The sequence below is a fragment of the Eucyclogobius newberryi genome, unplaced genomic scaffold, assembly GCF_026437365.1.
Source record: "Eucyclogobius newberryi isolate DKJ021-1_F unplaced genomic scaffold, fEucNew1.0.hap1 SCAF_5, whole genome shotgun sequence".
NCBI lineage: Eukaryota > Metazoa > Chordata > Actinopteri > Gobiiformes > Gobiidae > Eucyclogobius > Eucyclogobius newberryi.
In genome coordinates, this window is record NW_027316167.1 from 8983205 (window position 1) to 9006429 (window position 23225).

The following is a 23225-nucleotide window of genomic DNA, read 5'->3' on the forward strand; positions in this document are numbered from 1 at the left end:
CGTGTACATTATACTTCCACATGTACATTATACTTTCACGTGTACATTACACTTCCACGTACACATTATACTTCCACGTGTACATTATACTTCCACATGTACATTATACTTCCACGTGTACATTATACTTCCACATGTACATTATACTTTCACGTGTACATTATACTTCCACGTGTACATTATACTTCCACGTGTACATTATACTTCCACATGTACATTATACTTTCACGTGTACATTACACTTCCACTTACACATTATACTTTCACGTGTACATTATACTTCCACGTGTACATTCTACTTCCATGTGTACATTATACTTCCATGTGTACGTTATACTTCCACGTGTACATTATACTTTCACGTGTACATTATACCTACACGTGTACATTATACTTCCACATGTACATTATACTTTCACGTGTACATTATACTTCCACGTGTACATTATACTTCCACGTGTACATTATACTTCCACGTGTACATTACATTATACTTCCACGTGTACATTATACTTCCACATGTACATTATACTTCCACGTGAACATTATACTTCCACGTGTACATTATACTTACACGTGTACATTATACTTCCACGTGAACATTATACTTCCACGTGTACATTATACTGCCACGTGTACGTTATACTTCCACGTGTACATTATACTTCCACGTGTACATTATACTTTCACGTGTACATTATACTTCCACGTGTACATTATACTTCCATGTGTACGTTATACTTCCACGTGTACATTATACTTCCACGTGTACGTTATACTTTCACGTGTACATTATACTTCCACGTGTACATTATACTTCCACGTGTACATTATACTTCCACGTGTACGTTATACCTACACGTGTACATTATACTTCTAGGTGTACATTATACTTCTAGGTGTACATTATACTTCCACGTGTACATTATACTTACACGTGTACATTATACTTCCACATGTACATTATACTTCCACGTGTACATTATACTTCCACGTGTACATTATACTTCCACATGTACATTATACTTTCACGTGTACATTACACTTCCACGTACACATTATACTTTCACGTGTACATTATACTCCCACATGTACATTATACTTCCACGTGTACATTATACTTCCATGTGTACGTTATACTTCCACGTGTACATTATACTTCCACATGTACATTATACTTTCACGTGTACATTACACTTCCACGTACACATTATACTTTCACGTGTACATTATACTCCCACATGTACATTATACTTCCATGTGTACATTATACTTCCATGTGTACGTTATACTTCCACGTGTACATTATACTTTCACGTGTACATTATACTTACACGTGTACATTATATTTCCACATGTACATTATACTTTCACGTGTACATTATACTTCCACGTGTACATTATACTTCCACGTGTACATTATACTTCCACATGTACATTATACTTTCACGTGTACATTACACTTCCACTTACACATTATACTTTCACGTGTACATTATACTTCCACGTGTACATTCTACTTCCATGTGTACATTATACTTCCATGTGTACGTTATACTTCCACGTGTACATTATACTTTCACGTGTACATTATACCTACACGTGTACATTATACTTCCACATGTACATTATACTTTCACGTGTACATTATACTTCCACGTGTACATTATACTTCCACGTGTACATTATACTTCCACATGTACATTATACTTTCACGTGTACATTATACTTCCACGTGTACATTATACTTCCACGTGTACATTATACTTCCACATGTACATTATACTTCCACGTGTACGTTATACATACACGTTTACATTATACTTCTAGGTGTACATTATACTTCTAGGTGTACATTATACTTCCACGTGTACATTATACTTACACGTGTACATTATACTTCCACATGTACATTATACTTCCACGTGTACATTATACTTCCACGTGTACATTATACTTCCACATGTACATTATACTTTCACGTGTACATTACACTTCCACGTACACATTATACTTTCACGTGTACATTATACTTCCACATGTACATTATACTTCCACGTGTACATTATACTTCCATGTGTACGTTATACTTCCACGTGTACATTATACTTTCACGTGTACATTATACTTACACGTGTACATTATATTTCCACATGTACATTATACTTTCACGTGTACATTATACTTCCACGTGTACATTATACTTCCACGTGTACATTATACTTCCACGTGTACGTTATACCTACACGTGTACATTATACTTCTAGGTGTACATTATACTTCTAGGTGTACATTATACTTCCACGTGTACATTATACTTCCATGTGTACGTTATACTTCCACGTGTACATTATACTTCCACGTGTACGTTATACTTTCACGTGTACATTATACTTCCACGTGTACATTATACTTCCACGTGTACATTATACTTCCACGTGTACGTTATACCTACACGTGTACATTATACTTCTAGGTGTACATTATACTTCTAGGTGTACATTATACTTCCACGTGTACATTATACTTACACGTGTACATTATACTTCCACATGTACATTATACTTCCACGTGTACATTATACTTCCACGTGTACATTATACTTCCACATGTACATTATACTTTCACGTGTACATTACACTTCCACGTACACATTATACTTTCACGTGTACATTATACTTCCACATGTACATTATACTTCCACGTGTACATTATACTTCCATGTGTACGTTATACTTCCACGTGTACATTATACTTTCACGTGTACATTATACTTACACGTGTACATTATATTTCCACATGTACATTATACTTTCACGTGTACATTATACTTCCACGTGTACATTATACTTCCACGTGTACATTATACTTCCACATGTACATTATACTTTCACGTGTACATTACACTTCCACTTACACATTATACTTTCACGTGCACATTATACTTCCACGTGTACATTCTACTTCCATGTGTACATTATACTTCCATGTGTACGTTATACTTCCACGTGTACATTATACTTTCACGTGTACATTATACCTACACGTGTACATTATACTTCCACATGTACATTATACTTTCACGTGTACATTATACTTCCACGTGTACATTATACTTCCACGTGTACATTATACTTCCACATGTACATTATACTTTCACGTGTACATTATACTTCCACGTGTACATTATACTTCCACGTGTACATTATACTTCCACGTGTACATTATACTTTCACGTGTACATTATACTTCCACGTGTACATTATACTTCCACATGTACATTACATTATACTTCCACATGTACATTATACTTTAACGTGTACATTATACTTCCACATGTACATTATACTTTCACGTGTACATTATACTTCCACGTGTACATTATACTTTCACGTGTACATTATACTTCCACGTGTACATTATACTTCCACATGTACATTATACTTTCACATGTACATTATACTTTCACATGTACATTATACTTCCACGTGTACATTATACTTCCACGTGTACATTATACTTTCACGTGTACATTATACTTCCACGTGTACATTACATTATACTTCCACGTGTACGTTATACTTCCAAGTGTACATTATACTTCCATGTGTACATTATACTTCCACGTGTACATTATACTTCCACGTGTACATTATACTTTCACGTGTACATTATACTTCCACGTGTACATTACATTATACTTCCACGTGTACATTATACTTCCACATGTACATTATACTTCCACGTGAACATTATACTTCCACGTGTACATTATACTTACACGTGTACATTATACTTCCACGTGAACATTATACTTCCACGTGTACATTATACTGCCACGTGTACGTTATACTTCCACGTGTACATTATACTTCCACGTGTACATTATACTTTCACGTGTACATTATACTTCCACGTGTACATTATACTTCCATGTGTACGTTATACTTCCACGTGTACATTATACTTCCACGTGTACGTTATACTTTCACGTGTACATTATACTTCCACGTGTACATTATACTTCCACGTGTACATTATACTTCCACGTGTACGTTATACCTACACGTGTACATTATACTTCTAGGTGTACATTATACTTCTAGGTGTACATTATACTTCCACGTGTACATTATACTTACACGTGTACATTATACTTCCACATGTACATTATACTTCCACGTGTACATTATACTTCCACGTGTACATTATACTTCCACATGTACATTATACTTTCACGTGTACATTACACTTCCACGTACACATTATACTTTCACGTGTACATTATACTCCCACATGTACATTATACTTCCACGTGTACATTATACTTCCATGTGTACGTTATACTTCCACGTGTACATTATACTTTCACGTGTACATTATACTTACACGTGTACATTATATTTCCACATGTACATTATACTTTCACGTGTACATTATACTTCCACGTGTACATTATACTTCCACGTGTACATTATACTTCCACATGTACATTATACTTTCACGTGTACATTACACTTCCACTTACACATTATACTTTCACATGTACATTATACTTCCACGTGTACATTATACTTCCACGTGTACATTATACTTTCACGTGTACATTATACTTCCACGTGTACATTACATTATACTTCCACGTGTACGTTATACTTCCAAGTGTACATTATACTTCCATGTGTACATTATACTTCCACGTGTACATTATACTTCCACGTGTACATTATACTTTCACGTGTACATTATACTTCCACGTGTACATTACATTATACTTCCACGTGTACATTATACTTCCACATGTACATTATACTTCCACGTGAACATTATACTTCCACGTGTACATTATACTTACACGTGTACATTATACTTCCACGTGAACATTATACTTCCACGTGTACATTATACTGCCACGTGTACGTTATACTTCCACGTGTACATTATACTTCCACGTGTACATTATACTTTCACGTGTACATTATACTTCCATGTGTACGTTATACTTCCACGTGTACATTATACTTCCACGTGTACGTTATACTTTCACGTGTACATTATACTTCCACGTGTACATTATACTTCCACGTGTACATTATACTTCCACGTGTACGTTATACCTACACGTGTACATTATACTTCTAGGTGTACATTATACTTCTAGGTGTACATTATACTTCCACGTGTACATTATACTTACACGTGTACATTATACTTCCACATGTACATTATACTTCCACGTGTACATTATACTTCCACGTGTACATTATACTTCCACATGTACATTATACTTTCACGTGTACATTACACTTCCACGTACACATTATACTTTCACGTGTACATTATACTCCCACATGTACATTATACTTCCACGTGTACATTATACTTCCATGTGTACGTTATACTTCCACGTGTACATTATACTTTCACGTGTACATTATACTTACACGTGTACATTATATTTCCACATGTACATTATACTTTCACGTGTACATTATACTTCCACGTGTACATTATACTTCCACGTGTACATTATACTTCCACGTGTACATTATACTTCCATGTGTACGTTATACTTCCACGTGTACATTATACTTTCACGTGTACATTATACTTACACGTGTACATTATATTTCCACATGTACATTATACTTTCACGTGTACATTATACTTCCACGTGTACATTATACTTCCACGTGTACATTATACTTCCACATGTACATTATACTTTCACGTGTACATTACACTTCCACTTACACATTATACTTTCACGTGTACATTATACTTCCACGTGTACATTCTACTTCCATGTGTACATTATACTTCCATGTGTACGTTATACTTCCACGTGTACATTATACTTTCACGTGTACATTATACCTACACGTGTACATTATACTTCCACATGTACATTATACTTTCACGTGTACATTATACTTCCACGTGTACATTATACTTCCACGTGTACATTATACTTCCACATGTACATTATACTTTCACGTGTACATTATACTTCCACGTGTACATTATACTTCCACGTGTACATTATACTTCCACATGTACATTATACTTCCACGTGTACGTTATACCTACACGTGTACATTATACTTCTAGGTGTACATTATACTTCTAGGTGTACATTATACTTCCACGTGTACATTATACTTACACGTGTACATTATACTTCCACATGTACATTATACTTCCACGTGTACATTATACTTCCACGTGTACATTATACTTCCACATGTACATTATACTTTCACGTGTACATTACACTTCCACGTACACATTATACTTTCACGTGTACATTATACTTCCACATGTACATTATACTTCCACGTGTACATTATACTTCCATGTGTACGTTATACTTCCACGTGTACATTATACTTTCACGTGTACATTATACTTACACGTGTACATTATATTTCCACATGTACATTATACTTTCACGTGTACATTATACTTCCACGTGTACATTATACTTCCACGTGTACATTATACTTCCACGTGTACGTTATACCTACACGTGTACATTATACTTCTAGGTGTACATTATACTTCTAGGTGTACATTATACTTCCACGTGTACATTATACTTACACGTGTACATTATACTTCCACATGTACATTATACTTCCACGTGTACATTATACTTCCACGTGTACATTATACTTCCACATGTACATTATACTTTCACGTGTACATTACACTTCCACGTACACATTATACTTCCACGTGTACATTATACTTCCACATGTACATTATACTTCCACGTGTACATTATACTTCCACATGTACATTATACTTTCACGTGTACATTATACTTCCACGTGTACATTATACTTCCACGTGTACATTATACTTCCACATGTACATTATACTTTCACGTGTACATTACACTTCCACTTACACATTATACTTTCACGTGTACATTATACTTCCACGTGTACATTCTACTTCCATGTGTACATTATACTTCCATGTGTACGTTATACTTCCACGTGTACATTATACTTTCACGTGTACATTATACCTACACGTGTACATTATACTTCCACGTGTACATGATACTTGCGTGTAATCCTCTCTCTCCATCTCATCTGGACAGCACGAAGACTCCGAGGCGGGCCGTGTTCGCCGGGAGCATGCAGTTACTCGCGGGCATCAAGCTGTGCACAGGCCGAGTGCTCACCAACCACCCCCATTACGAAGATAAAGACCTGCGGGAGAGGACCAGACAGGTACGCCCCGACACACACACACACACACCGGCGTCACGGCAACGCCAGAGCGCCGCCAGGAAACAAAATAGCAGCGTGTACAAACGAACAAACGCAGACTCAGATTATTATTTCCATCCATCCATTTTCTACCGCTTGGTCCCTTTCGGGGTCGCGGGTGACGGGAGCCTATCCCAGTGACTTCGGGCCTTAGGCGGGGTACATCCTGGACAGTGGCCAACTTGTCGCAGGGCTGACACAGAGACATTACAGACAGTTCACACTCACATTCATTCACTAGGCTAATAGGGCCAATTTAGAGTCACCAATTTTACCTAACACATGCATGTCTTTGGACGGTGGGAGGAAGCCGGAGAACCAGGATTGAGATTGAGAGATATTTACAGAATATACAGAGAATCTTCAGATGATAAAATGTCCTGAATATTCTGTTTTGTATAGAAAAAAATCTCTGTTTAGACCTCTGCAAACGTATTCTGAAATTACCAGGATTCTTTTATTATTTTTGTATCATTTCATTAGTTTTCTCTCAAACATTAATGCTGACGGAGTCGTTTACAATGTGCACATTTAGTATTTTGTTTACAAGATTGTGCAGCCCTGACTCCGCCTCTGCATCTCAGTCTAAACTCAGACAGAGCAGTGCAATCAGGTTTATTTATTTCAATGATGCATGAGAAACGTTAATTTAGAGCCAAATCAAACTTTTCTTACCATATGTGTTTTGCCATATTTGTCTCGATACAGACGGACCATGCGTGTCCCTGATTGGCTCACGCACCTGTCGCTCACTCCCTTCTGAACGCAGCGTAATCAGTATTTTTCTTAAGGTTGAAGTTAACGGCTGTTTAATGCGTTGGCCGGACGCTTAAAGTGCCTGTGACAGGTTTTTGCGATTTTCAAATGTTGACCTTATTTGGTGTATTTATACCTTTTGTACATTTAAGTTATCGTTTTGCACCAATCTAACAGGTATTTGTGGAGAAAACGTTGAAAAGTCTGTAGAAAATGACAGGAAGTGACATCACACCAGGGACATGACTCGTTCCAGTCAAAGTTTATTCATAATTTACACAAAGAAACTACATTTTTGACTCTCTAAACATTAATTTAACAAAATAAAGTCGCTCTAATATATTTTCATTCATCAAATACAAAAAATGTGACATAAGATGAGTTTTTTCTCAATGTTTGCTGTGTAATTTCCAGTGTGATGTCATCAATTACTACCAGGAAGTGAAATTATAAACCTAAAAAAAAATTGCTAATCTGCAAGAACATTTAATTTTTTTTTTAGCAACATTAAAAATATATTTATCTTAACTTCATTTTAGTTCAATGAGTCGTCCGACCTGTAGGGGGCACTTTAATGTGTTCAAACTGCTCCATCTTTTTCCATTTTTCAGTACAAACTCCCCAGTGCAAAGTATAAATTCAGTCCCTTCTTCAAAACTAGGCTTTTTGGACGTCAACTCACATGTTTTCAACTTTCTCCTGAAAACCTGAAGCCTTTGCGACCACAGAATACTCCCTGTTGGACGAGTCATTGTTCTCTCTCTCTCTCTCGTTGGTGTCGGCGACCGTGGCTCGTTTCCCTCTCGATCTCTGATGATGTTCCACAGAGCCACGGTAGATGTAGCCGACCATCTGCTGTCAGTTTTTCCCCGTCGTTGACCTCAGCTCCTCTTTCCCTCCGTGTTTTCCAGTCGTGACCAGATGTTCCCGGGTCTCTTTCCTCATTAGACGCTCAAAGAATGTTGCTCGCCTGATCTTATTTCAGAAAGCTGTTTGTGCTCGCGCTCGTTTTGATACGTCTGCGTGGGTAACTCCGTCGACATGTGAGATCTTCAACCTTCTTCTTGGGAACCATGTTTCTGCTGTGTTGATTGGGAAGATTACACCAACAAATATTCATCATAGTTACCCAACGTGCATGTTTTTCTCATGTCCTGCAGCCCTTTTAGTTCCTATGATCTCCTTTTTAATACTTTAATGAGTTAAAGTTGTATATTTATGGCAGCACAGTGGCTAACAACCCCATAGCTGCATTGTCTTTTCTATCAGAATAACCTGCCATGTCATTTCCCCTTAAACAGACAAGTGAACCTGTGTCTAGTGCCTCGGCTCACCTCCCATTTCCCTCCGGTGTCGGCTAATGTTTGGGGAATTGTCTGCAGATGGGGGCCAGTGACCTGTGCTGATTGTGTGAATGAATATGGGATCAGAGCATGCACTCGGTGCAATGTGAAGCTATTAACGTACTCCCTGTTCCCTGACACATGTGCTCAAAAAGACACTATAATAGAACGGGAGTTCTGCTTGTAAATGATCAGGCAGAAAGGAGCCACAAGAGCTTTTAGTTTAGAGTGCTTTTCTCTGGCAATAACACATTCTAAGACAGCAATTCTTTTCAGCAACGTCAACCTACAATGTCATGTCAAGTGACAATATCTCCTTTAAATGATAATGATCTAATTAGAAAAAGCAAACTACATCATCAAGTACACAGCATATGAAACCCTGTGTTCTCAAATATACTCTATACATGTCCCATGTTCTCAAAGATACTGTATACAGGTCCTTTGTTCTCAAAGATACTGTATACAGGTCCCATGTTCTCAAAAATACTGTATACAGGTCCTGTGTTCTCAAATATACTGTATACAGGTCCTTTGTTCTCAAAGATACTGTATACAGGTCCCATGTTCTCAAAAATACTGTATACAGGTCCTTTGTTCTCAAAGATACTGTATACAGGTCCCATGTTCTCAAAAATACTGTATACAGGTCCTTTGTTCTCAAAGATACTGTATACAGGTCCCATGTTCTCAAAAATACTGTATACAGGTCCCATGTTCTCATGTTCTCAAATATACTGTATACAGGTCCCATGTTCTCAAATATACTGTATACAGGCCCCATGTTCTCAAATATACTGTATACAGGCCCCATGTTCTCAAATATACTGTATACAGGTCCCATGTTCTCAAAGATACTGTATACAGGTCCTATGTTCTCAAATATACTGTATACAGGTCCCATGTTCTCAAAAATACTGTATACAGGTCCTTTGTTCTCAAATATACTGTATACAGGTCCCATGTTCTCAAAGATACTGTATACAGGTCCTATGTTCTCAAATATACTGTATACAGGTCCCATGTTCTCAAAAATACTGTATACAGGTCCTTTGTTCTCAAATATACTGTATACAGGTCCCATGTTCTCAAAAATACTGTATACAGGTCCTTTGTTCTCAAATATACTGTATACAGGTCCTATGTTCTCAAATATACTGTATACAGGTCCCATGTTCTCAAAAATACTGTATACAGGTCCTTTGTTCTCAAATATACTGTATACAGGTCCTATGTTCTCAAATATACTGTATACAGGTCCCATGTTCTCAAAGATACTGTATACAGGTCCTTTGTTCTCAAATATACTGTATACAGGTCCCATGTTCTCAAATATACTGTATACAGGTCCTTTGTTCTCAAAAATACTGTATACAGGTCCCATGTTCTCATGTTCTCAAATATACTGTATACAGGTCCCATGTTCTCAAATATACTGTATACAGGCCCCATGTTCTCAAATATACTGTATACAGGCCCCATGTTCTCAAATATACTGTATACAGGTCCCATGTTCTCAAAGATACTGTATACAGGTCCTTTGTTCTCAAAGATACTGTATACAGGTCCCATGTTCTCATGTTCTCAAATATACTGTATACAGGCCCCATGTTCTCAAATATACTGTATACAGGTCCCATGTTCTCAAATATACTGTATACAGGCCCCATGTTCTCAAATATACTGTATACAGGACCCATGTTCTCAAATATACTGTATACAGGTCCCATGTTCTCAAATATACTGTATACAGGTCCTATGTTCTCAAATATACTGTATACAGGTTCTACGTTCTCAAATATACTGTATACAGGTCCTATGTTCTCAAATATACTGTATACAGGCCCCATGTTCTCAAATATACTGTATACAGGTCCCATGTTCTCAAATATACTGTATACAGGTCCCATGTTCTCATGTTCTCACAGATACTGTATACAGGTCCCATGTTCTCAAATATACTGTATACAGGCCCCATGTTCTCAAATATACTGTATACAGGCCCCATGTTCTCAAATATACTGTATACAGGTCCTATGTTCTCAAATATACTGTATACAGGTCCTATGTTCTCAAATATACTGTATACAGGTCCCATGTTCTCAAATATACTGTATACAGGTCCTATGTTCTCAAATATACTGTATACAGGTCACATGTTCTCAAATATACTGTATACAGGTCCTGTGTTCTCAAATATACTGTATACAGGTCCTATGTTCTCAAATATACTGTATACAGGTCCCATGTTCTCAAATATACTGTATACAGGTCCTATGTTCTCAAATATACTGTATACAGGTCCTGTGTTCTCAAATATACTGTATACAGGTCCTATGTTCTCAAATATACTGTATACAGGTCCTGTGTTCTCAAATATACTGTATACAGGTCCCATGTTCTCAAATATACTGTATACAGGTCCCATGTTCTCAAATATACTGTATACAGGTCCCATGTTCTCAAATATACTGTATACAGGTCCTATGTTCTCAAATATACTGTATACAGGTCCCATGTTCTCAAATATACTGTATACAGGTCCTGTGTTCTCAAATATACTGTATACAGGTCCCATGTTCTCAAATATACTGTATACAGGTCCCATGTTCTCAAATATACTGTATACAGGTCCTATGTTCTCAAATATACTGTATACAGGTCCTGTGTTCTCAAAGATACTGTATACAGGTCCTATGTTCTCAAATATACTGTATACAGGTCCTATGTTCTCAAATATACTGTATACAGGTCCCATGTTCTCAAATATACTGTATACAGGTCCTGTGTTCTCAAATATACTGTATACAGGTCACATGTTCTCAAATATACTGTATACAGGTCCTATGTTCTCAAATATACTGTATACAGGTCCCATGTTCTCAAATATACTGTATACAGGTCCCATGTTCTCAAATATACTGTATACAGGTCCTATGTTCTCAAATATACTGTATACAGGTCACATGTTCTCAAATATACTGTATACAGGTCCTATGTTCTCAAATATACTGTATACAGGTCCTGTGTTCTCAAATATACTGTATACAGGTCCCATGTTCTCAAATATACTGTATACAGGTCCCATGTTCTCAAATATACTGTATACAGGTCCTATGTTCTCAAATATACTGTATACAGGTCCTGTGTTCTCAAAGATACTGTATACAGGTCCTATGTTCTCAAATATACTGTATACAGGTCCTATGTTCTCAAAGATACTCTATACAAGATGCAAGATTGTTGGACTTTTCCTTATGACTGATAAATGCTATTGATTAATTACAACTAATCGCCCACTGATTTAGAATAATCGTTATCCGGTCCAAACACAGACTCCAAAACACGTGCTGAGAGAAGAAGTTTCATGACTCCGACAAAGAAGGCATTGCATAGAAATGAAAGATTAAACAAAAAGAAACATGTACAATATACTTTATCAAGATGACCTAAAGCTGCATCACTTTAGCTCCATCTTGGTCAAAAGTAGGACATTTCCCATATCCACAGGCCTTTTTGAAGTCATCAGTTCATCAAAAACATAAGGACTAGTCTTTGTATGGCACAGTATGTTCTCCGCCTTGTAGATGGTTTTACATGAGAAACAGCAGATTATTGTGAAAAAGCTGACAAATTCAACAAGAGCGATCTTCCTGCTTTTCCCATTTGTTCTGACCTTTTGTTACATTTCTGTCCCTGTCAGTCGATCGCAGTCTGCTTCCTTTACAAGTCATAAACTCCACTCTTTCTCTTTCTATCCATGGATTTCAGAATGATGAAAAACAAATTGTCTTCTGAATGCGGGAAAAAGGCCTCAAAAAGTTGAAACAAATGAATAATAACACAAAAATACTATTAAAAAAACACTACGCATCCTTCATCCCACACCTACATCAAGGTTTATCCGTTTAGCCTTTAGTATTGCTCCAATAAGATTTAAAACCAATAAATAAATATTCGAAGTCAATCAGAGAAAAACATTTGTCCTGCTGATTTACACAGACATCAATAACTACATCACAATGAGGTCTTTGCAAATTACATTTCAATCCAAATTTACCTTTTCTTTTTCAACATTCAATCCTCATAATCCTAATAATAATAAGAATACATATTATATCGACTTATTGTTCAATATATGATAGAAATAATGTCAATTTTAGGGGTCAGTGTTTATGCTGAGTACTTTTTCTTTGTACTAGTGTCACTTTTTTGTTATTTTTCTTTATATAATATGAGAATTGAGCTGTAGAATGTTCAAGCAATAAATTTAGCAACTCATTAAAGATGCAAGTATTTCAATCTGCTATTTATTGCAGACATAGTGGTTTTAACAACATTTAGAATAGTTGTTTGGAATAATACATCTCATTGTGTCAGAGGCATAATATCATTTGTATTTTTGTAACTATAACACACTTATCCTATCTTCAGAATGTGCTATCGTGACAGGGACTCATAACACTTACAGCAAAGTACAGCACTTTTAAAGAGACAAAGATGCTTAATATAAAGGAGACAGACTATGAATATAAAGTTATATTTTGCGTTACAAAACAGTCCCTCCACATCGAGCCCTCTCATCGCTCCCATAACACGAGGATAAACCCATACATTAGAACATAATGCAGTCCTAATTATTTGTGTGTCTGTTATTGTGTTAGCCGGAGAGTGTGGGTCATGCAGGGGCCACAGGAGCTACAGGAGCTACAGGAGCCACAGGAGCCACAGGAGCCACAGGGGCCCGAGTCATGGCCTCCCAGTGGGAAGTGAACCAGGTCTCGCAGCTCATTAAGGCTCCACGACACTGTTGTAGACCTCCAGGCTTCTCTCTCTCTCTCTATGTTCATCTTCCCCTCTAGACGTATGTAATGTGTGCGTGGAAGACTTTCAAACACACCGAGGAGCTTTAATGCCTGTCCCAGTTCTTTTTAAAGCTTAATTTGTTTGCTTGGACAAAACAATTCATTAGTGGACAAGACTGCAGTTGTTTTTGGCACCTTTGTGGTTGTTTTGAATGTTTCCTGAATTAATTTGTTCCCCCACTGGGTAATACGCATTTAAAGCAGGAAGAAGATACGTGTATATACGTACTTTATGTTTGTTTCTCTTTTTATGTGTGCATATGATATATGAATGCAGTCTTTGGCCTCAAAAGTTCAACTACATTGAAAGGTTTAGAGAATGTTATGTGTTTTCACAGCACACCACGTCTACAGAGGCTAAACCAGGACTAAGGTTAGCAAATGTCATGAAAATCCTAGTGCTAAACCAAGACTAAGACTCTTATTGTCTATGTTCATATGCAATTGGACCCAGTAGGGGTGCTCTGTAGGGACAATCTGCAGTATCCAATGGAACAGGACCTCCTTGTTGTGAGGCAAAGGTGCTAACCTCTGTCACTTATGTTAGCCCAAACAGCAATCTTTTGAATATGCCACTGTTGCTTAGCGATGCACCAAAACCATTATTAATATCAGTTCCAAGAGTGAAATATTTATGGAGCAGATAAAGATTACAGTTCTCCTGATACTGACCACGGAGCCTCCTGATAAAAGACTGTCCCGTTTATCTATTTGTTTGCACGATTTAAGTCTCGCCTCAAACTAATCTTCTTTGTTACCCCCAACAGCCCTGTTAGAGAATGACTCTTGGATGAAAGTCAAACCGTCTTGTCAGTTCCTATTACTCTGGTCATAACAACATTTTAGCAGCAGCTTTGACCACGTGTTCAACTAGTTTCAATATTGGTTGATATTTGGTATTGGCAGATTTTCCAAGTATTTATCTGGATCTTTTCATAAACCAAGCATTTATTGCAAGAACAACCTTAATTGTTTGATGGTAAGCGATGGGCAAACACACAGCTTATCTTCTTCCTAGTTCTGGTCAAACACAGTGTATTATTCCTCTTTTGTGTCCACTTACATCAGCTTTTGTCCCGGCCTCATGCTGCAACCATTGGATGTTCTTGGAATTGGATTAAGTCTTATAAAAATCTATAGCTTTGCATTGGAATTAGAAACCGTGTAGGTGGGACTGAACGCTGTGAAGGAAAATATCACCCAGCGCTTAATTATGGGATTTGGTTAAGAATAGATCAATGAAATGAGACAGAAACGTATGAAGACTGTGGATTAAATGTAAGAATGAACAATCAGATATATGTATGTATAACCAGCTACACAAGTATTACATGCAAGTTGTATTAAATCAGCCTAATCAAAACATGTCTCTTTATTATAATATACTTAAACATAAACCTGCAGTATTTATTAGAGATGGATAATACTTGTTGTGCTAATATTGGATCTTGTTATAGCAGGATATATTTTCAATAAACCTCCTGAACTGACAAAACCTGCATTAAAACAGGTTTATTTTGGGTGTAGGACACGTATGGTTTACAATAATTACATATTTGCATATTCAAATCCAACGTACAGCTGCACAAACAGGTTAATTTGAAGTTGCACGTTTACATTTGAATGTCCGTTATGTCTGTGTTTCAGGTCAATGAGAAAAATACTCATAATAGACAACAACAGTTCGAACTGAAGAAAACCGTGTAAACTTTGCTCTGTGTGGGTGTTTGTGGGTTGTATTATTTCATCAAAACTCAGAGTGAGTAGTTCATGTCGACCATAGTACTATGATAGTCGACATGTGGCAACAGGCCCCTGGTCCCCTGCCCTGCCCCTTGTCCCCTGCCCTGCCCCTGGTCCCCAGCTTCTGGTCCCCTGCCCCCCTGGCCTGCCCCTGGTCCCCTGCCCTGCCCCTGCCCTGCCTCTGGTCCCCTGCCCTGCCCTTGGTCCCTGGTCCCCTGCCCCTGCCCTGCTGCCCTGCCCCTGGTCCCCTGGTCCCCTGCCCCTGGTCCCTGGTCCCTGGTCCCCGTCCCCTGCCCTGCCCTTGGTCCCTGGTCCCCTGCCCCTGCCCTGCTCTTGGTCCCTGGTCCCCTGCCCCTGCCCCGCCCCTGCCCTGCCCCTGGTCCCCTGCCCTGCCCTTGGTCCCTGGTCCCCTGCCCCTGCCCCGGCCCTGCCCTGCCCCTGGTCCCCTGCCCTGCCCCTGGTCCCTGGCATAGAGCATCTTGACATTTTCTAATTGTTTCATCTTGATGTATTTCTCCTCCTTCATCTTATACTGTGTCCACACCATGTTTAATGCTTTGATTTGAATAGTTTGCTGTAGATGTGCTCAGGCTGTTCCAAAGCTCCTCTAGTCATATCCATGATCTTTATGAGTAAATCATTTTGAATATTGTCTGGTGAGGTGTTTCTTCTGGCTTTGAACTCAATGTAAAGCTGAACTTAACCAAGTCCAACAGTTTTACAACTAAATGTGCTTGAGATAATAATTGAGTTGGAATGAAAATGGAATCGCACCAGCGCGGGCAATTCTTTAAATGATTGAATTAGTGAATTAGTTATTATAGAAATAGTGTGACCAAAAACTAATTAATCCATAAATTAAACAGAAACATAATTTGCGGGAACTGCAGTCATGTACATTTGTTTTGAAACATTCTATTAAGAATAATATGATTTTTAAATAACTAAAATCAGCCATTTGTTCTAAACCTCTAAAATATGCACTCACTTTCCCAAAGCCGTGTGCCTCACAAGTCCATAATTTTGCCTCCAATTTACTTTCCCTTCTTATTGTTTTTGCAATTAATTTTCATAAATGTGGCGTAATCGAATACAAACTTCATTAAAACTGTAACTCCGTAATAAAACATGCAAATTAATTGAGTCTGAGCCTGAACAATAACAGCGCTGGGACCAGACGAGGGCCCCGCGTACAGTAAGAGAGTGTGCGTCTGTGCGCAGGTCTACCAGGTGTACGCGCGGCGCCCCCCGGAGGACGTGCACGAGATCCTGAGGGCCGCCGGGGCCGACTACGTGGTCCTGGAGAACAGCATCTGCTACGAGCGGCGGCACAAGAGAGGCTGCCGGCTGAGAGACCTGCTCGACCTGGCCAACGGGCATGTGGGTGAAGTACTGTGTGTGAGAAGTACTGTGTCAAGTACTGTGAAGTACTGTGTGTCAAGTACTGTGTGTGAGAAGTACTCTGTGTGTGAAGTACTGTGTGGGTGAAGTACTGTGTGGGTGAAGTACTGTGTCAAGTACTGTGAAGTACTGTGTGTCAAGTACTGTGTGTGAGAAGTACTCTGTGTGTGAAGTACTGTGTGGGTGAAGTACTGTGTCAAGTACTGTGAAGTACTGTGTGTGTGAAGTACTGTGTGGGTGAAGTACTGTGCGTGAAGTACTGTGTGTGAAGCACTATGTGTGTGAAGTACTGTGTGAGTGAACTACTGTGTCAAGTACTGTGAAGTACTGTGTGTGTGAAGTACTGTGTGTGAAGCACTATGTGTGTGAAGTACTGAAGTACTGTGTGTGAAGTACTGAAGTACTGTGTGTGAAGTAATGAAGTACTGTGTGTGAAGCACTATGTGTGTGAAGTACTGAAGTACTGTGTGTGAAGTACTGAAGTACTGTGTGTGAAGTAATGAAGTACTGTGTGTGAAGTACTGTGTGTGAAGTACTATGTGTGTGAAGTACTGAAGTACTGTGTGTGAAGTACTGTGTGTGAAGTACTGAAGTACTATGTGTGAAGTACTGTGTGTGTGAAGTACTGAAGTACTGTGTGTGAAGTACTATGTGTGTGAAGTACTGAAGTACTGTGTGTGAAGTACTGTGTGTGAAGTACTGAAGTACTGTGTGTGAAGTACTGTGTGTGAAGTACTGTGTGTGTGAAGTACTGTGTGGGTGAAGTACTGTGTCAAGTACTGTGAAGTACTGTGTGTGTGAAGTACTGTGTGGGTGAAGTACTGTGTGTGAAGTACTGTGTGTGAAGCACTATGTGTGTGAAGTACTGTGTGGGTGAACTACTGTGTCAAGTACTGTGAAGTACTGTGTGTGTGAAGTACTGTGTGTGAAGCACTATGTGTGTGAAGTAATGAAGTACTGTGTGTGAAGTACTGAAGTACTGTGTGTGAAGTAATGAAGTACTGTGTGTGAAGTACTGTGTGTGAAGCACTATGTGTGTGAAGTAATGAAGTACTGTGTGTGAAGTACTGAAGTACTGTGTGTGAAGTAATGAAGTACTGTGTGTGAAGTACTGTGTGTGAAGTACTATGTGTGTGAAGTACTGAAGTACTGTGTGTGAAGTACTGTGTGTGAAGTACTATGTGTGTGAAGTACTGAAGTACTGTGTGTGAAGTACTGTGTGTGTGAAGTACTGAAGTACTGTGTGTGAAGTACTATGTGTGTGAAGTACTGAAGTACTGTGTGTGAAGTACTGTGTGTGAAGTACTGTGTGTGAAGTACTGAAGTACTGTGTGTGAAGTACTGTGTGTGAAGTACTGTGTGTGAAGTACTGTGTGTGAAGTACTGTGTGTGAAGTACTGTGTGTGAAGTACTGAAGTACTGTGTGTGAAGTACTGTGTGTGAAGTACTGTGTGTGAAGTACTGAAGTACTGTGTGTGAAGTACTGTGTGTGAAGTACTGTGTGTGAAGTACTGTGTGTGAAGTACTGAAGTACTGTGTGTGAAGTACTGTGTGTGAAGTACTGTGTGTGAAGTACTGTGTGTGAAGTACTGAAGTACTGTGTGTGAAGTACTGTGTGTGAAGTACTGTGTGTGAAGTACTGTGTGTGAAGTACTGAAGTACTGTGTGTGAAGTACTGTGTGTGAAGTACTGTGTGTGAAGTACTGTGTGTGAAGTACTGAAGTAAGATTTTAGTGTTATGAAGAAGAAAGTTTATGGTTTTAAGACTGTTCACATTATGACCAAACAACAGTGAAATAATTATGCTTCGGTCTAATAAACTTTTTTACACCATATATTGAATTATACCGTATTTTCCAGACTATAAGTTGCACCTTTTTTCATAGTTTTGGCCGTGGTGCAACTTATATATACTTATACTCCGGAGCGACTTATATGTGGTATTATTGTTATGTATATTATCACGGTATAATGAAAATCAAACAACAAAAATAAATTACATGAGTAAGTCGCCTGTTGCTGAATAAAGCTTTGCAGATCAGTGTTAGCGCTGCATCCCGTTGTTATGGTTATGTTACGATGGTAGAAGTATTCAGTGGTAAAACGTCCTGCCTTCGTTTGGGCCCATTCAAGAGGAAGCCTGAAGGTCGAGATGAAGGTCGAGATGAAGGTCGAGATGAAAGTCGAGATGAAGGTCGAGATGAAGGTCGAGATAAAGGTCGAGATGAAAGTCGAGATGAAAGTCGAGATGAAGGTCGAGATGAAGGTCGAGATAAAGGTCGAGATGAAGGTCGAGATGAAGGTCCAGATGAAGGTCCAGATGAAGGTCGAGATAAAGGTCGAGATAAAGGTCCAGATGAAGGTCCAGATGAAGGTCCGGATGAAGGTCCAGATGAAGGGTGAGATAAAGGTCGAGATGACGGTCGAGATGAAGGTCGAGATGAAGGTCGAGATGGAGGTCGAGATGGAGGTCGAGATGGAGGTCGAGATGGAGGTCGAGATGAAGGTCGAGATGGAGGCCGAGATGGAGGTCGAGATGGAGGCCGAGATGGAGGTCGAGATGGAGGCCGAGATGGAGGTCGAGATGGAGGCCGAGATGGAGGTCGAGATGAAGGTCGAGATGGAGGTCGAGATGAAGGCCGAGATGGAGGTCGAGATGAAGGTTCAGATGAAGGTCGAGATGGAGGTCGAGATGAAAGTCGAGATGAAGGTCGAGATAAAGGTCGAGATGAAGGTCGAGATGAAAGTCGAGATGAAAGTCGAGATGAAGGTCGAGATGAAGGTCCAGATGAAGGTCCAGATGAAGGTCCAGATGAAGGTCGAGATAAAGGTCCAGATGAAGGTCCAGATGAAGGTCCAGATGAAGGTCCAGATGAAGGGTGAGATAAAGGTCGAGATGAAGGTCGAGATAAAGGTCGAGATAATGGTCGGGATGAAGGTCGAGATGAAGGTCCAGATGAAGGTCCAGATGAAGGTCCAGATGAAGGTCGAGATAAAGGTCAAGATGAAGGTCCAGATGAAGGTCCAGATGAAGGTCGAGATAAAGGTCGAGATGAAGGCCGAGATGGAGGTCGAGATGAAGGCCGAGATGGAGGTCGAGATGAAGGTCGGGATGAAGGTCGAGATGAAGGTCGAGATGGAGGTCGAGATGAAGGTCGAGATGAAGGTCGAGATGAAGGTCGAGATGGAGGCCGAGATGAAGGTCGAGATGAAGGTCGAGATGAAGGTCGAGATGGAGGTCGAGATGGAGGTCGAGATGAAGGTCGAGATGAAGGTTGAGATGAAGGCCGAGATGGAGGTCGAGATGGAGGCCGAGATGGAGGTCGAGATGAAGGTCGAGATGGAGGTCGAGATGAAGGCCGAGATGGAGGTCGAGATGAAGGTCCAGATGAAGGTCGAGATGGAGGTCGAGATGAAGGCCGAGATTGAGGTCGAGATGAAGGTCGAGATAAATGGGTCTAATTGGCCCACACTTTATGATCGATACAGAAGAGTTATTACGACACAACCAGACATTAAAAATATATCTTGGCTTCACTTTTTTGTCCAATTCTCCTGATTGTGTATATTTTTGGTTTACAATACAACATACAGTTATATACAATCTAGTCATAGTTAAAGTGACATTTAAAGTGACAACTTTTTATGGAAATATAAAGTTAAATCCAGACTACGGAACATTCTCCATGTACATTGTAGGCCATGTTTTAGCCAAAGGAACAACATTTCCATGGAAACAAGCAGAAGCTCCTCCTCTAGGGCGAGTAAGAGGAGATCCAAGCCCAGTCACTGTAAGAAGACAGGTTTTTATTCATTTTTAGTGCAATAAAAACATATAAAATACAATTAGAACATCTAGATGGGCTTAAAAGGTTCACACTGGGGCTTTAATTATTATTATTTTTTTTATCTGTGCTGTCTGAAACTTAATTTATATTCTCATATTTCAAAGTTGTCCACCTTCAGATTCATAAAATGTCTTGTTTTTACTTTACTGCCTGATTTGTCTTAATCCAGTCAGAATAGACAATTGTGGGAAAAAAGAACTTAAAAGAAATAGTCAAATTTAAGGTTTTAATTATATTTACATTTCCTAATGCCTCTTTATATGATTGGATTAGAGTCTTGTCTGTCAGATTGGGCTAAAGATACAAAAAAAACAGCTATTTCCAAGCACATCTTTTAGTATTTAGTTCTTTCTTACAAGTTTAGGTAAGGATTGGGAAGCTGCAGTTGATGGATCTAGAAAAATGACCTTCCTGCTCTTTAATTTATACTTAGCAAAGGAAATGCAAAGAGACAAACGCTCTTTTATCCATCTGTATTGTCTCTCTGTGCTTAACATGTATTGTCCGTTCTTCTTCTTTCATCTTAAAACAATCAAGCTTAGTCCAGTTAATCTGTCCTCCAGAGACCGTTATTGAAGCCTGGGGTAGAGGTCTAAATTGTCTAAAGCCTAAATAGGAAGTAAAGCCCCCTCTGGCCACTTAAACGAACATGCGCGGGAAAATTAATACGGAAAAATTGTTCAAAGATGCCATAAAACAAATATAAAAACTGCTGAAGCCGAACCCATTAATGTCCGCGGTGTAACATTAACATTTCCTTCACAACACAGACGCAGAAGCTGGCCTAAGCACAAAACTTAGAGAGGAAATTGATCAAAAGAGGCCACTCTGGTGAGCATGGTCTGTTTTGACAATGAGGCATTTAAGCGTATAATTTAAACCGAGCTCTAAAACGAGTCCCCAGAGCTGCACGAGCCGGAAGACTGCTGCAGAAACAGTACAAGAGAAGACAGACTTTTTCATTGTGGTTAAAGGAGACATCGTATGTAGCATGGACTCTTTAACCGTGACATATTCTCCTGTAATCAAGGCATCGCTCCCAAAATCCCCGTTTTCAACGACCTCGATACACGCCCACTATTCTGTTCTTACTTCCCCGATTTATTCATTTATTTAGTAGTTTAGCTATTTAATTAAAAGAAAGATCTGCAGCTCGCTTCGATGGACAGATGAGACAAGATAAGCCTTTATTTGTCCACACAATGGGGAAATTTTGGGGTTGCAACGCAAGTAGATACTGAAGTAAAAGAACAGAAAAACTTATAGGAAGCTTAAAAAAAAAACACTCTTAATAGAAAATCTCTTATAAACAAAAAAAAAGACAAAACCTCTTATATTCTTAATAAGGAATAGAGAGAAAAAAATATAAATAAAGTAACATAAGACAAAAATAATACTAATAGTGGCAAAAGTAAACACTCTCATTTACCGCAGTTATAATGCACATGAATATGACATTATTGTGGATGAGTATTGCGTATGAATGACAGTATTGCACATGATTATGACAGTATTGCACATGATTATGACAGTATTGCACATGATTATGACAATATTGCACATGATTATGACAGTATTGCACATGATTAAGTCAGTATTGCACATGATTATGACAGTATTGCACATGATTATGACAGTATTGCACATGATTAAGTCAGTATTGCACATGATTAAGTCAGTATTGCACATGATTATGACAGTATTGCACATGATTAAGTCAGTATTGCACTTGGGTATGAGTATGGAAGATCATCTGTTTTAAGTATTTTAAATACTAAAAACTCATGTGTGTTAAATGTCATTCTAAATTCTAGATTCACGTTCTAGAATTCGATGATGTGTGATCTCAGATGGAGGGCGGGGCTTGTGTAACTCTATGAGAGATTTATTTACTTTTTGGGGAAGAATTATCCAAAATAGAAATGCACAAACATTGAACCTCATTATTAGTTTGGGATTAGCTCCACAAACGTCTTCTCTTTAAAC

The 23225-nt window shown here is 38.6% G+C and overlaps 1 protein-coding gene across 1 annotated transcript in view; it reads left to right on the top strand.

Annotated features, from left to right (window-relative positions):
- The window catches only part of dpy19l3 (dpy-19 like C-mannosyltransferase 3), a 99004-nt gene that overhangs the window by 68099 nt on the left and 7680 nt on the right, over positions 1-23225 (top strand). The window contains exons 15-16 of the mRNA XM_072465530.1: positions 7112-7244; positions 17212-17370. Coding sequence (XP_072321631.1) covers positions 7112-7244; positions 17212-17370 — 292 coding nt within the window. The remainder of the gene's footprint in view (positions 1-7111; positions 7245-17211; positions 17371-23225) is intronic.